Consider the following 14,759-nt stretch of genomic DNA (forward strand, 5'->3'; position numbering starts at 1 on the left):
CAGGCTGTGGCTGTGTTGAGATTAAGCCCTTGCGCAGGCTCCATATTGTCCCAGGTCTGGCCGAGACAGTGGCGGAGATTAAGCTCTAGCTGGCCTCCACTGTGGTAAGCCAAAAGCCTCCAGCCCCTCAAAACTTTGTGGGTCTGTGTCTGCTTATCTTTATGATGCTCCTCCTGCGATCCAGCAGTGGTGAATTTCCCGCTAAGCAACTCTCCTAGAAAAATGTTTTTTAAGTGATGAATACCGTGGTTTCCCAAATTGTTCTAATAAAGTCCTTTGGATCAGACCTCATGATCTGATCAATCTCATGGCATGTAGTTGTCATGTCTTTTTGGTCTCCTTTATACTAGACATTGACTCAAATAATATATTTGAGTCAATGTCTAGTATAATATATATATTATTTATTATATATATATATTATTTAGGGCCAGTTGATTTGTAGAAGGCTCCATAATTTAGAGAACAGATTTGAGTTAAGGTATTTTGTCACTGGTATTCCTGGAGGGATGTAGTTTCCATCTCAGTATATCGTATCAGACGGTGCACAGCATCACGTTCTTCCTTTATGGCTGATGCTGGACATGGTCACAGGTGTCAGACTTCTCAATTGTGAAACATGAATTTTCTCTTGTAATTAATAAGTCATCAGTCTGGGTAAATGATTGGAGGTGTTTGATTAGTAGTTTAAACTGTTGAATACAAAGATAGTGATCTGAAAAGTAAATCCCTACCTAATTAACAATAAAAAATTTGTCAAAAAAAGAAAAAGTAATCATGGGGTGGGGTGATATTTGTCTCTGTGAATGTTTTATTTCCCAGTACTCTTTTATCAAATACTTCTAGCATGAAATACAATTTATACTCCTTACCTGAATCTATTGTCATTCTGTAGTTGTAAAAGGATGGTTTTTTAATTTATTTAAAGGAGCCCTCTTGGTGTAGTGGGTTGTGCATTGGGTTGCTAGCTGCAAGGTCAGCAGTTTGAAACCACCAGCCACTTGAAGGAGAAAGATGAGGCTTTCTAATCCTGTAAAGAGTTACAGTGGTGGAAACCCACAGGGGCAGTTCTATGCTGTCTTAGTGAATCATTATGAGTCGGAATGAACTTGATGGCAGGCAGGGAGATGCTGGTCTTTGTAAAAGGTGAAAGATTTATACGATCTGAAGAGAAACCAGGGTATTGGTCTTTGTAAAAGAGCTGCTTTATCCCCTCTGACCTTCCCTTTCCTTTTGAAGGCACATAGTCCATTACCATCGTTAATGTTTTGTAGTGCTCGTATTGACCCAGATTTAAGCAGTAGGAGCCCCAATCACGCTGGCTCCTGTGCCCTTTTAATGTGTCTCCCATCAGTTTTGAGCATGTCCTCATTTTCTGGTGTAACAAGATGTTCCCTACTCAATGTATATGTTTTTGCATTTCACTATGTCTCAAAAGGGCCTTATGGTTTTTGGAAATCACAATTTGGATGCTAACATGCTTGTTGCTAACTGGTCTCCCAGGTACTGTTGAATTGGTTATTCCTAATAGTTATGATGTTTATTTTTTTTAATGGCCAGTAACCCAAACCCAGGGCCATTGAGTTGATTCTAACTCATAGCAAACCTATGAGACAGAGTAGAACGGGCTCCTTAAGGTTTCCATCATTGTAAATCTCTATGAGAACAGAAAACCTCACCTTTCTTCTCAGGAGCAACTGGTAGGTTTAAAGCACTAACTTTTCTGTAATAAGCCCAGTCACCAGTGTTCCTTTTGTTGTGGGAACTAAAACATGAAACTCACTGCCAATGAATTGATCCTGATTCATAGTGACCCTATAGAACTGCACCTGTGGGTTTCTGAGACTACCTCTTTAAGGGAGTAGAGACTTTCATCTTTATCTTGAAGAGTGGCTGGTGATTTCAAACTGCTGACCTTTTGGTTAGCAGCCCAACACAGAACCATTTGTCTCCCGGGTCTATAGTAGCAGTGAAGACTAAATGACTCAATAATGAACCCATGGTGCCAGGGGAAATACAGGCCCAGATTCCTGTGCACCTGTGCTGTCATACGCATAGGAGCATGAGACAGTATTTCAACACTAATTAGACTAGGAACATGGCACTGAGTCTTTGGAAAACTGTTGGAATTTCCAGGCTTAGATCTTTCTTCATATCTGATGTATGTGTGTTTTAGGTACAAAGCTACCTCTTTCCTGAATTTTTCCTCTCTTTTCCATTTTTGTACTGTTGATACTGGTAGTTCCTCAGTTTGGAAAAATGTTCACCTTAATCTCAGCACTACCCTACACTCATATTAATTTTTTATTTCTTTATTTTCTAAGGTCTAATGAATCATTCAGGAGCCCCAGTGGCACTGTCTGGTTAGCACTGGCCTGCTAGCTGCAAGGTCATGCATTCAAAACCAACAGCCACTCTGGGGTAGAAAGATGAGGCTGTCATTGTCATCCTCAGAAGCCCCATTATCTTGATGGCAATTGATTTTTTAAAAAAAAATAACTGATTAAAAAAAAAAAGAAATCATTAAGAAGCCCTGGTGGCACAGTGGTTAAAGTGATTGTCTGCTAACCAAAAGGTCAGTGATTCAAGCCCACAAAATCACTCAAGAGACTCCAGTGTGTGGTAATCTACTTCCCTGAAGACTTAGAGTCTTCGAAACCCCATGGGGTTGCTAAGAGTTGGCACTGACTCTATGGCAGCAGGCTTTGGGTGTGTTTTGAATTGATCATTTTATTTTTTTAAAATCATATTTTCCAACCCCCTGGCCCTAGATAATTTGTATTTCCATAGCATTTTGCCTAAATCTTTGTTTTTATCATATTTCCTAGATAGAACTCTTAAAACCACCTATCTCCTCTAGTTAACAACCATGCCTCGGCCATTTTCCCCCCAATACCCAGTACCATGTTTTCTCATAGAGTGCATTCTAAATACTTGGGTTAAGAGGCAGACTAGGGAAAGACCTTCTGTCTAACTTAGGCATTTGTGGATTCTTATGTAGTCCATGCTCAAAACTTGGAGTTTTGAGAACTGCATAGAGCCTAAGGTTGTGATAACTCCTTCATTTCAGTACATTGAGAATTAAGATTCTTGTTCTCCATCTCCTTCATCTTCTTGAATATATTGGGAGATCTGCCTATAAATGAATATGATATTTTATTTATTGCTTTGCCTCAAAAGCAGCCATATTGTTACATTAACATTTTTAAATAATGAAAGCATTTCTATTTCACACACTGATTATACACATTCTAGGAAACCTATATTGCTTATTTAAATCAGGGATAATCAAACTTTTCTGTAAAAACTCAGATAGCAACTATTTCAGAACTTTTCTCTTGTTTCTGTCACAGCCATCTGTCACAGTGAATCATCTCTGTTGTTGTTTGGAAAGAGCCATGGGCAATATACAAGTGAACGGATGGGGTTGTGTTTCAATAAAATATTAGTTATGGACATTCAAATATTATAACTTGTCTTAGAATAGTATTCTTATTTTATAATTTTTAATAAACATTTAAATATTTAAAAATCATTTCTAGCTCCTGGATTGTATAAAACCAAGCAGCAGCCTGGGTTTTGGACCATGGGCTATAGTTTTTTGATTTTTGGTTTAATGATGGTAAATCTATTTCTTATCTTGAGTTGACTTGACTATAAGATGTGTAGTAGTAAATAATTGCTTTGCTAATATTAGAGCCTTGAGAATTCCCGAAATTGGAATGGTCTTATATAATTTTGATTTGGAAAGTATAGAAATATGTTAGAATTCCCTATTTGTATTTACAGTAATATTTACTATAATTGGATAGTTTGGGATTTTATTCAAAGGGTTTCTTGATTAGAGTGCCTAAAAGATATTTTTGTGTAATTATTGTATAGTTTATGGAGAACAATTTAGGATAAGTGAATGAACAATAACAAAATCTAGAGTATGCAGTTGTATCATCATCTCTGATTGTCACTTTAAATAATGTGATCCAACTTTTAGAGTCTGAGTCAGAATCGATTCAATGGTAGTGATGTTTTTTTTTTTGATAGATGGGAATTAGACTACCACCACCACCATCAAAATGCCTCTTTCTGTTCCTACATTTTAGTCTCAATTTTGTAGTTTTAAATCTCTTCAGTGTTTGTGATTTGTAGTATTCGATTATAGTGTCTTCCATTTACCAAAATACAAGTTACCAAAAACTCAATATGATTTAATGTATTCACAGTCATTAAAGCATAGATATTTATTTACAAATAAATAACTGGAATAGTGTTTATGGTAAGTTAAATGGATAAAAAGGTAAGAAAATGACACATTGGATTAATGAAAGCATTAATCCAAACCCAACCCACTGGTGTCAAGTCAGTCCTGATGCATACTGACCCGAAAGGGCTAGTAGTGCTGCGTCATTGGGTTTCCAAGTCTGTAAACTTTTATGGAACCAGAAAGCCTCCTCTTTCTCTTGCAGACCAGCTGGTGGATTCAAACTGCTGGCCTTAGAATTAATACCCTAATGTGCAACCCACTATGCCACCAGTGCTCCTTAAAGCACTAATGGTGCTGAATTGATGATGGGTTTATGGACATGAAATCATAAAGCTTTTTACATTAAAATAAACCTTTTTTGATTAATAAATTACACAGCTAGTTATTTAGAATTTATAATGTCATGTAAGATTAAGCCAGTAAGTGATTTAAAAAAGCATCACACCATATCTTTTATTAGTATCTTTTTTTTAAAAAGACCATAAAATGTTGAAATTCCTTTACAAATCTCTCGCAGGGTGAAGATGATGCCTACCTGTGTATTCGTGATGCTCAGACTGTGCACGTACAGGCTGCTCATTTGACCGGACGAAGTCCTCCTGTGATGAACTCCGGGGCAGGGGTGAGCCCTAGGGAAGTCTCCTTTGGCTGCTTTACCTTCTGTCTTTGTGGTTGTGCTGCAAGTTAGTCTCAACCACTGCACTTTAAAACAGAGCCCGAGTACTGACCTGGGCTTGCCTCCTCTCTCTTAGTGATGTATGAAAGACTTCTTGCATAAATAATACGGGAGAAACACTTCTTTGCTTCAGAAAGAAGACACGTTTCCTTTGTAGGAAAAGATAAATTCTTGCTCATGTTTAAATTCTTTTGGTTAACATCTTATAAAAGAGTCTTATTTGCTGGCCCAGTTATCTAATGCAGATGTATCAGGAATAGCACAAGTTGGTGACTTTAACCAACGAATTTATTTTCTCACAATTTAGGAGGCTGGAAGTCTGAATTCAGGTCGCTGACCCTAGAAGAAAGCTTTCTCTCTCTGTTGGCTCTGAAAGCGGTTCCTCATTTCTTCTGCGCTTCCGAACCAGGATAGGCCTCAAGTGGCTCGGCTTCGTTCTTCCCCTGCCTCTGTTTCCCAGCTTGCTTGCTTCATCTCTCTTTCTATCTCGAAAGAGATGGACTCAGGCTATACCCTACACTAATCCTACCTCCTTAACGACACAGGCGATGCTTTCTCAAAAGGTATTAGAACCAAAGGCACAGAGGTTAGGATTTGCAACTCATCTTTCTGGGAACACAGTCAAGCTGTCACATTGGCTAAGGCGGTGCCCTATCTAAAGCATACGGACACATGTTTAAAGAAGTGGCCGTGGTCGTGACAGAACGAATGTCCTGCCTGCGGAGAAGGAAGAGCACGCGGGGTAGAGATTCGTTTCAGTGCCCACAGGCAGTCATCTTGCGTGCCCTTGTGGGCACCTGTGCCAAAGTGTAGCCTGTGTCTGGTAGAGAAGTGTCTCTCCCTTGGCAGTTGACAAGCAAACGAGCTCTGACGGAGCAGGAGCTAGTCCTTGAGGACACGTTCTCCAAGTAGCGCTCCCGTGGGTTGGCACACCCGGCGTGTGTCGGGAGACCACTGTTCCCATTCTCTTCAAAGGGAAGAGGAAGTGCATAAACACTAGAAACGAAGATAAACGCGCACGCACGTTTACAGAAAGGAGATAGAAGCGGTCCGTTTCGTGCATACTTTTAGTCCATCTTTGTCGGGCGCTGAGAAGGCTCGTTGTGTGTGTTCGCAGGGTCCGCTGGAGGACGTGGCTTGGAGGTTGGCGGACGGTGGTCTGCAGTGTTCTTTCCGAAGAAACATTAGCCTTCTCGGTTTTAAGGGTAGATTTGATCTCAACAGAAGCTACTACATATTTATAGCAGATGGTGCCACGGATGAGGGTAAGTATATTGATTAAAAACCATCTTTTAGAAGTTTTATTCTCTCCTCTTCCCTCCTTTATTTCTTCTTTTGGAGGGATCTACTGCAATTGCTTTATATTTAGCTATATACTTATGGAGGAAGTTCTCAAGAACTTTTCCCATTTTGTTTGAAAATTTGACTTTTGGTTAACTGTAGCCTTTCCCCTGGGAACTAGAAGAAGACACAGCATTAATTATGTTATGGTGCAACATTGCGCATAAAAACTACGGCCTCTCCACTGGAGATCCCCTTGCAGAGGGGTCTCGGGGAGGAGATGAGCCAGTCAGGGTGCGATGTAACAATGATGAGAAATACAACCTTACTCTAGTTCCTAAAGGTTTCCTCCCCGCTCCCACTACCATGACTCGAATTCTATCTTGCAAGACTGGCTAGACCAGAGGAGGTACACTGGTACAGATAGGAACTGAAAATACAGGGAATCCAGGACGGATGAGCCCTATAGGACCAGTGGTGTGAGTGGCAAAACAGGGAGGGTAAAGGGAGAATAGGCAGGAAAGAGGGAACCAATTACATGGAACTGTGTGTGACCTCCTCCCTGGGGGAAAGACAACCAAAAAGTGGATGAAGGGAGACGTCGGACAGGGCAAGATATGACAAAATACCCATTTATAAACTATCAAGGGCTCATGCGGGAGGGGGGAGCGGGGAGGGAGGGGGAAAATGAGGATCTAATGTCGGGGGTTTAAATGGAGAGAAAATGTTTTGAGAAACGATGTACAAATGCGCTTTACACAATTGATGTGTGTATGGATTGGGATAACAGTTGTATGAGCCCCTAATAAAATGTTAAAAAAGAAAAAAAAAAAACCAAAAAAAACAACTACGGCCTCTGATGGGCAGTCTGCACTTGGACTAGAAGACACTATCAATGCCTGGTAAGAAGCCTTATCTTTGGGCTCCCCTGAAGGCAATAACTTTGGGCATGTCCTTTGTAGGGACCCTAGAAGTGGTGCCTTTTGGGGTTACCGTAAAAGACAGTGTTTCCTGTAGGACAACATGCTTGGTAGGAGTCTCATGTCCTTGGACCTGCGAGGTGAGGACAGGATCCAAGCATAGTTCTTGAGCATCTTGGTGAACTACTGCAAGATCTCTCCAAGACAAGACCTCTTCTTGAAGAAGAATGCCTTCTCTGTCTAAGTGCTGCTGCTGGAGCCCTGGAATGCCCTCAATGTTCTGCTGGCATGCTGTGTCTCCTATCCCATATTCTTCTGCATCAATCTGATGCCAGGTGCTACCCATGATAGTGTTATGAATATAAAATTCTAGTGTATCCTCAGGAAGACTACCCTAGGGACTGTTACAAACATAGTATACCATTTTAAGGTTTTGGTTAATGATGTTTTGTATAACTGTCGGACATACCAGTGTAGTATTCAATGACCCATCTCTTGAGACAACACTGCCCCCACACTTTGAGGCTATAGTCTAATTTGATACCAGTGAGGGATTGAGAAGGTCCTTGGATGGGGTAAGGGAAAAAGAGGAGTAGGAATTGTGCTCCAGACAAGAGTATGAAAAGCCTGGGCTATTTTATTATCACGTGATTCAGAATTTATGCTGTTGATGGAGTGGAGGCTCAAAAGTTTTTGTGGCAAGAGTCATGGAGTTGATTCCAACTCACAGCGAGCTTTTATAGGACAAGCCTTCTGAGACTATAACTTTTTATGAGAGTAGGTAGAAAGCCTCATCTTCTCTTCTCTAGAGCAGCTGGTGGTTTTGAACTGCTGACCTTACAGTTAGCAGCCTAGTGGGCAATCCCGTACATCACCGGGGTTCCTAGCTAAAGGAGTCCCATTGGCATAGTAGTTAAATTATCAGTTGCTAACAGTTAAAGGCTGGTGGTTCAAACCCACCTGTGATTCTGCAGTAGGAAAGGACCTGGTGATCTTCCCTTGTAAGAGCCAATCAACCCCTCTAAAGTAGTGCCAATCTGTGTAATAGAAGGGGATCAACTTGATGGCACCCAACAACAACATACTGTGAGAAAAGAGCCTTATGCTGTATTAGTCTCTCTACTCTGCCCCCTGGTGGTGTTTTTGTACTGATGGTATGGCAGGTTGAATAGCTCACCTTTTGCGTGGTTTCTCAAAGTGTGGTTCCCAGACAACTTGCTCAGGATCACCTGGAATGAAAGCTAAAAATTCAGAGTCTGCATTCCATTTCAGATCGATGGGATCTCTGCTGATGTGCGTGGAATCGTGTTCTGTCTGCTGCAGTTTCCATAACTCACGGCACCAGGAGAGGCTTCTCTCCACTAGGCTGCGTACACAAAAAGGGCATAGGGACAAATGTTAGAACTTGCTCTTGAGATGGACTTTACCACATTTTAAAAACTCTTATCTTATTTCACAGTGTACACTACACATCAATACAATAGTACCGTGAAACCTCGGAGAGCCACAGCTCACAGGACTGCTTTAATTTTTAGGGTCTCTCAAGAATTCTACCTTTGACAAGTTGCAGCCGCTACTTTTCTGCTGATTTCTGTTTAGTGGAAATATTTGAATGCTCCTTTTTTGACAAGTCTCTGCTTTTACAGGATTTTAATGCATGTGTATAGGTATGTGTATATGTATTTGGACATACACATACACATGCATACATTGCAAATTTATATATCAAAAAACCAAAACTCACAGCTATTGTGTTGATTCCGACTCACAGTGACCCCATGGGAGAGGGTAGAAGTGCCATGTGGGTTTCTGAGACTAACTTTTTACAGGAGTAGAAAGCCTCATCTGAGGAAAGTTAGCAAGTACTTAATCATCTTCTCTATTATCGACTCACATAATATGTGGGCCACTTATAAATTGAATTCTGCTCAAAAACAATGAGGCTTTGTAGTATTGAAACTTTTTCAAAGTAATCACATAATCTTTTTAGGTGAAAAATGTAAAGCATACCCAATTTCAGGAATCTCTTAATTATCTGTTTGACAGTTAGGAGTTCAACCGAAATCCAATACCCACTATGTGAAGATTAATCAAATTCCACTTTCCCACATCTGAATCATCGCTGACGCTAGCTGCCCAAGTGACACTCCTTCGCTCTGCTCCTTGCTGCCTGCGACTAAGCCTGTGTTCACAGTTAAAAGGATGGTTAACAGTTACATTCAGATTGCTAAGGTGGACGCCAGCCACACACTCGGGAGCCCACAAAACACCTACTGGCCACATTCCCTCCGGCCCCGCCCTCCCCTGCCTTTCACGATGGAGCTCTAACCTGGGCTCCGCTCTTTCAGCTGCTGCCTCTCCTGTCGGGTTCTATAGTTCACCGGAATGACTGACGGAAGTCACAGAAATGACAGTCAAATCTCTGAAAGCTTGAATCTGTGTAAGGTGGGAGCCAGTCAGGGAAGGAAAAGTCAAATATTTTCCACTAAAAGGAGAGATAGAAAAGGGGTAAGACCATGGGTGAAAGAGAAAGAGTATATATATATATTCCAAATATATATACCAAATGCATATGTCCTAAATGCATATACACCAAAAACCCAAAATCCACTGCTATTGTGTTGTATTTCTTAACTGTGAAACAGATAATTAAGTGATAATTTGTCGCCTACAAAGATTACATGATTACTTTGAAAAATGATTTCAACGTTACAAAGCCTCATTGTTTTTGAGCAAAGTTCAACTTATAAATAGCCCACATACATGTGATTAGGAAATAGAGAAGATGATGAATTACATGCTAACTTTCCACAGATAGAGGTATACCTGTACCTATAGCTCCAGCTATAGTTATGCATGCCTTTCGAATCTAAACCTTTTCTAACTAAGGCATAGAACTACTTGATTTTGGTTGGACTTCCTGCTGAGAATTTTACATTTCTACCCCAGATACACTGACACTGAATCCACATTTTAAGTAGATCTTCAAGTGATTCTTATGTGTGAATGGTTGTAAGCCCTGTTTCTCACTGCTGGTTTCCCCTTAAGATGCCAACATTGTCTTGTGAATTACTGAGTGTTTAAACTGATGGAACTCACTTGGGTAAAAAAGTAAACTACAATAAAAAAGTCTACCAATTTTGAGACCCTGTGATCACAAGAAGGAGCCCCAGTCGCGTCAGGCTGCTGATTTGCAATGTCAGTAGTTTGAAACCACCAGCTGCTCTGTGGGAGAAAGATGAAAGAGGCTTTCTACTCCAGTAAAGAGGCTTTCTACTCCTTGAAAGAGTTACAGTCTCAGACACCCACAGGGGCAATTCTGCTCTGTCCTGTAGGGTTGATAGGAGTCAGAACCTACACATCACAGGACCCGTTACCTTAACAATTCATGAATATCACCTGTAAAAGAATACCATAGAACCTTGCACCAAACAAGACTCAGCCTCCCTTAGAGAACTTTAACAACTATAATGGAGCCATATAATAAAACTCCAAACGTATACTGGGCCTTTGTTTTAATAACGTTTAAGACCATGCTCAGTCCATGGCTCAACAGTTAAAACCACGTTTCTTCTAGCTTAACTCTAAGGCTCCTTTACCACCATTCTACCAATGTAGTACTTTTAGGTGCATCAGCACCTTTTGAGGTCATTATCAATGGTTTTCTTTCCTTTTTTTGTGTAGATCTTCATAGTTTATAGTTCTTCTCTTTTCCCCTCTTAATGCTCTCTTCTCTGTCTCTTTATGAATTCTTCCAGTTTCCTGACTGAATTTCTGATCTGTTCTGTTCTAAGAAACTATGGTATAATGGCATTTGCCAAAAGACTAACCAGGTGTTTTACCACCATGTTTTGAATGTTCTCTTTTCCCACCATTGCTTTAAAAGCCTCTTGAACATATGCTCAAAATCTATCAAGAAACCTGAGCTTCCTATTCTATTTATGTCTCCATTGATCTATTTACCTACTCCTATAATAGTTAAAATTACTAGAACACAAAACCAAAACCCACCACCACCGAGTGACATTAGACTCACAACGAGCCTGCATGTGGTTTCTGAGGCTATATCCGTCTTTACAGGAACTAACCAGAAGTCAGTAGTTCAAGCTCTTCAGCCACTCCAAGGGAGAAACACGGCTATCAAGTTGAGATAAACCAGCTGACAGCAGTTTCTCAGGGGAGGGACACTGGAGGTTAAATTTAATCCCTTAGAAAATGATGTAATCAATCGTTCTTTTGAAGTGAGACTAATAATAGCTCTGAGCACCAAATCTTTCTTAGCTTCCTAGTGGGTGATAGAAATCAGAACACGAGAGAGGGTGATCTATCTTTTAAAAAAATTATTTTATTTTATTGGGGGCTCTTATAGCTCTTATCACAATCCATACATACATTGATTTTGTCAAGCACTTCTTTACAAATGCTGTCATCATCTTTTTCAAACATTTTCTTTCTACTTGACTCCCTGGCATCAGCTCCTCATTTCTCCCCCTCCCTCCTCCAGCCTCCCTCCCTCCACTATACCCCCTCGATAATTTATAAATTATTATTTTTTCATGTTTTACACCAACTGCTGTCTCATTTCACCCACTTTTATGTTGTCCGTCCCCCTGGGATGGGGCTCATACATCGCTCATTGTGATCGGTTCCTCCTTACTCCCCACTCCCTTACCCTCCTAGTATCGCTGCTCCCCTTATTGGTCCTGAAGGGTTTATCTGTTCTGGATTCCCTGTGTTTCAAGATCTTATTTGTACCCCGGTATACATGTTCTTGTCTAGTCAGATTGGTTAGAGAATTGTAGACATGGTAGTAGAAGGGGAGGAAGCATTAAAGAACTAGAGGAAGGTTGTGTGTTTCATAGGTGCTATACTGCACCCTGACTGGCTCGTCTCTTCCTGTGGCTGTTCTGACAGGGGGGTGTCCAATTGACTACTGATGGACTCTGAGTCTCCACTCTGCCCTCCCCCTCATTCCCATTGATATGTTTTTTTGTTTGTTATGTTTTGGGTCTTGGATGCCTGATACCTGATCCCATCGATACCTCATGATCACACAGGCTGGTGTGCTTCTTCCATGTGGGCTTTGTTGCTTCTCAGCTGGATGGCCATTTGTTTATCTTCAAGCCTTTAAGACCCCAGATGCTATATCTTTTGCTAGCCAGACACCATTAACTTTCTTTACCACATTTGCTCATGCACCCATTTTGTCTTCAGCGATCATGTCAGGGAAGGTGAATATTACAGAGTGCCGTTTTAGTAGAACAAATTGTTCTGTGTTGAATGAGTACTTGAATTGAGGCCCAATGTCCACCTGCTACCATAATACTTTATAAATAAATATATGTACATAGCTATATTCCCCTGTCATTGTATATAAATGTATTTACATATATACATGCCTGTATTTAGACCTCTATAACTGTCCTGTGCCTCTATTTCCTTCCATCCCACTATCATGTTCTGTCTTCATTTGGGTTTGTGTAATTCCTCTCAGCTACATTGGCTTTGATCAAGCCCCCCAAGCATCCTGTGCTCTCCTCGCCATCAACTTTAGGTCATTTATTCTTCCCTTGTTGCTGGGTTTGTTGGCACCCCCCTCCTTTGCCTCCATCTACCCCTCTCCTGTGCCCCTCCCCACCCCAGAACCGTGGGTCCCATTGTTCTCTCCTCCAGATTGTTCATCCCACCTATCTTGTCCAGATAGACATGCATAGACAATAATACATGCAAAAAACAAAGCCGAGCAAAACATGAAAAAAAGAAGACAAAAAAATAAATCAACACGCGAATACCACGGAACTATAAAATAAATAAAGAGAAAAAGAAAAACCAACAGCAAAAATGGAAAAGCCCTCAAACAGTTCCAGGTCTGTCTGTTGACCTTTATGAGTGTTTTCCAGTCGATTCCAATGGGGTGTCACGCCCTGGCCCCACAGTCCACCTTTGGCATTCCTTGGGGACTTCGTTGCTTTGCTCCTCATGCTGCTCCGCTGCACACCCTTAGTGTTCACCCCCGTGCAGTGGGGTCAGATCAGACATATTTCCCACACTGTCCCCAGTGCTGTGCCCTTTAGTGCTGTGTGTCAGTGAGGGACATGTTGTCCTGTGTCCTGATGGGGCCGGCTCTGTGATGCCCACTGTGCTTTGGTTGTTCTGAGCTGGAATATTGTCCTGAGGGCGTGGGGGGCCGGGTGTGTTCCACTCTCTCCTTCCCTCTTCGTTTGCTCCTGATCAGACACACCCCACTTCCTGAGCTGCAGCTTCAGTGCTGTCCTCTGAAGTGCATTCCTCTGGGGTGGGGAGTGGGGGCTGCCCACGTAATTGGGATTGGGGGCAGGTCCCCCTGACCTCTCTATTGGTTCCCTGGTTCTTGCCTGTATGTTGCATTCACGTCTTGGCTTGCGGGTTGGAGTCTGGTCACTCTCTCCCTCTCCTGTGGAGATATAAATAACACCCTCCCCTTGGGTGGGTTAGTGCCCTGTTCCCTTGCCACCCCCCTCTTTCTCTTTTTCTCCCTCATTATTTGGCTGCCATATGTATCCCTGGGTTGGGTTTGGCACCTGCCTTAGTACCGGGACCTCACCCCTGGCATGTATGTATTTAGTAGATTTTCCCATATGTCCCTTTCTGCATTTTTTTTGAGACCTCAGTGGACTCATGTTCTACTTGTCCTTTTGTGCTTGGCTTACTTCGCTTAGTTTAATATCCTCTAGTTCTTCCCATGCGGCAATGTGGTTCATGCGTTCATCACTGCTTTTTAGGGATGCGTAGTAATCCATTGCATGTACACACCACAGATTTTTGCTCCATTCATAAGTTGATGGAAATTTGGGTTGTTTTCAACTCCTTGCAATTGTGAACTGTGCCGCGATGAACATTGGAGCACAGATGTCTGGCTGTGGTTTGTTTCTTGCCTCTTCTGGGTATGTGCCCAGTAGGGGGATTTCTGGGTCATATGGTAGCTTAATTTTCATCTGTTTTAGATATTGTCAAATTGATTTCCATATGGCTGTACATACTTACAGGTCCACCAGCAGTGGACGAGAGTTTCTATCTCCCTACAGCCTCTCCAACACTTGTTAATTTCTGATTTTTTTGAATGGGGCTATCTTTGAGGGTGTTAGGTGGTATCTCATGTTGTTTTAATTTGCATTTCTCTTATGGCTAGGGATGTGGAACATTTTCTCATATGATTATCGGCCATTTGGATGTCTGCTCTTGAGAAACTTCTGTTCAGGTCCTTTGCCAACCTCCTCAGGGGTAAATTGTTTTTTTTTGTTGTTGTTGTTGTATGTTAGCAGAGTATTGTAGATTTTAGTAATAATGCCTTTGTCTGATGTGTCATTGCTAAAGATGTTTTCCTAGTCTGTGGTCTCTCTTATTATTCTCGGTGAATTCTTTCGATGTACACAGGTGTTCTATCTTCAGCATATCCCACTTGTTATTTTGTGCCTCCTCTGTGTTTGTGTCCTTCCCTGTTTCTGATAGCCTATGTATTCCCTGCACCAATGTTCTCAGATTTGTCCCAATTCCATCACTGATGGCTCTAATAGTTTGGGGTTTTACCTCGAGATCTGTGATCCACCTTGAGTTTATTCTTGTGCATGTAGTGAGGTGAGGG

At 41.5% G+C, this 14,759-nt stretch overlaps 1 protein-coding gene across 1 annotated transcript in view; it reads left to right on the top strand.

The window, feature by feature from the left end:
* The window catches only part of FRRS1 (ferric chelate reductase 1), a 58,351-nt gene that overhangs the window by 30,711 nt on the left and 12,881 nt on the right, over positions 1-14,759 (top strand). The window contains exons 6-7 of the mRNA XM_004699236.2: positions 4,779-4,877; positions 6,055-6,202. Of these exons, the coding sequence (XP_004699293.1) occupies positions 4,779-4,877; positions 6,055-6,202 (247 nt within the window). The remainder of the gene's footprint in view (positions 1-4,778; positions 4,878-6,054; positions 6,203-14,759) is intronic.

The sequence above is a fragment of the Echinops telfairi genome, unplaced genomic scaffold, assembly GCF_000313985.2.
Source record: "Echinops telfairi isolate 266 unplaced genomic scaffold, ASM31398v2 ScPeMD7_443;HRSCAF=831, whole genome shotgun sequence".
NCBI lineage: Eukaryota > Metazoa > Chordata > Mammalia > Afrosoricida > Tenrecidae > Echinops > Echinops telfairi.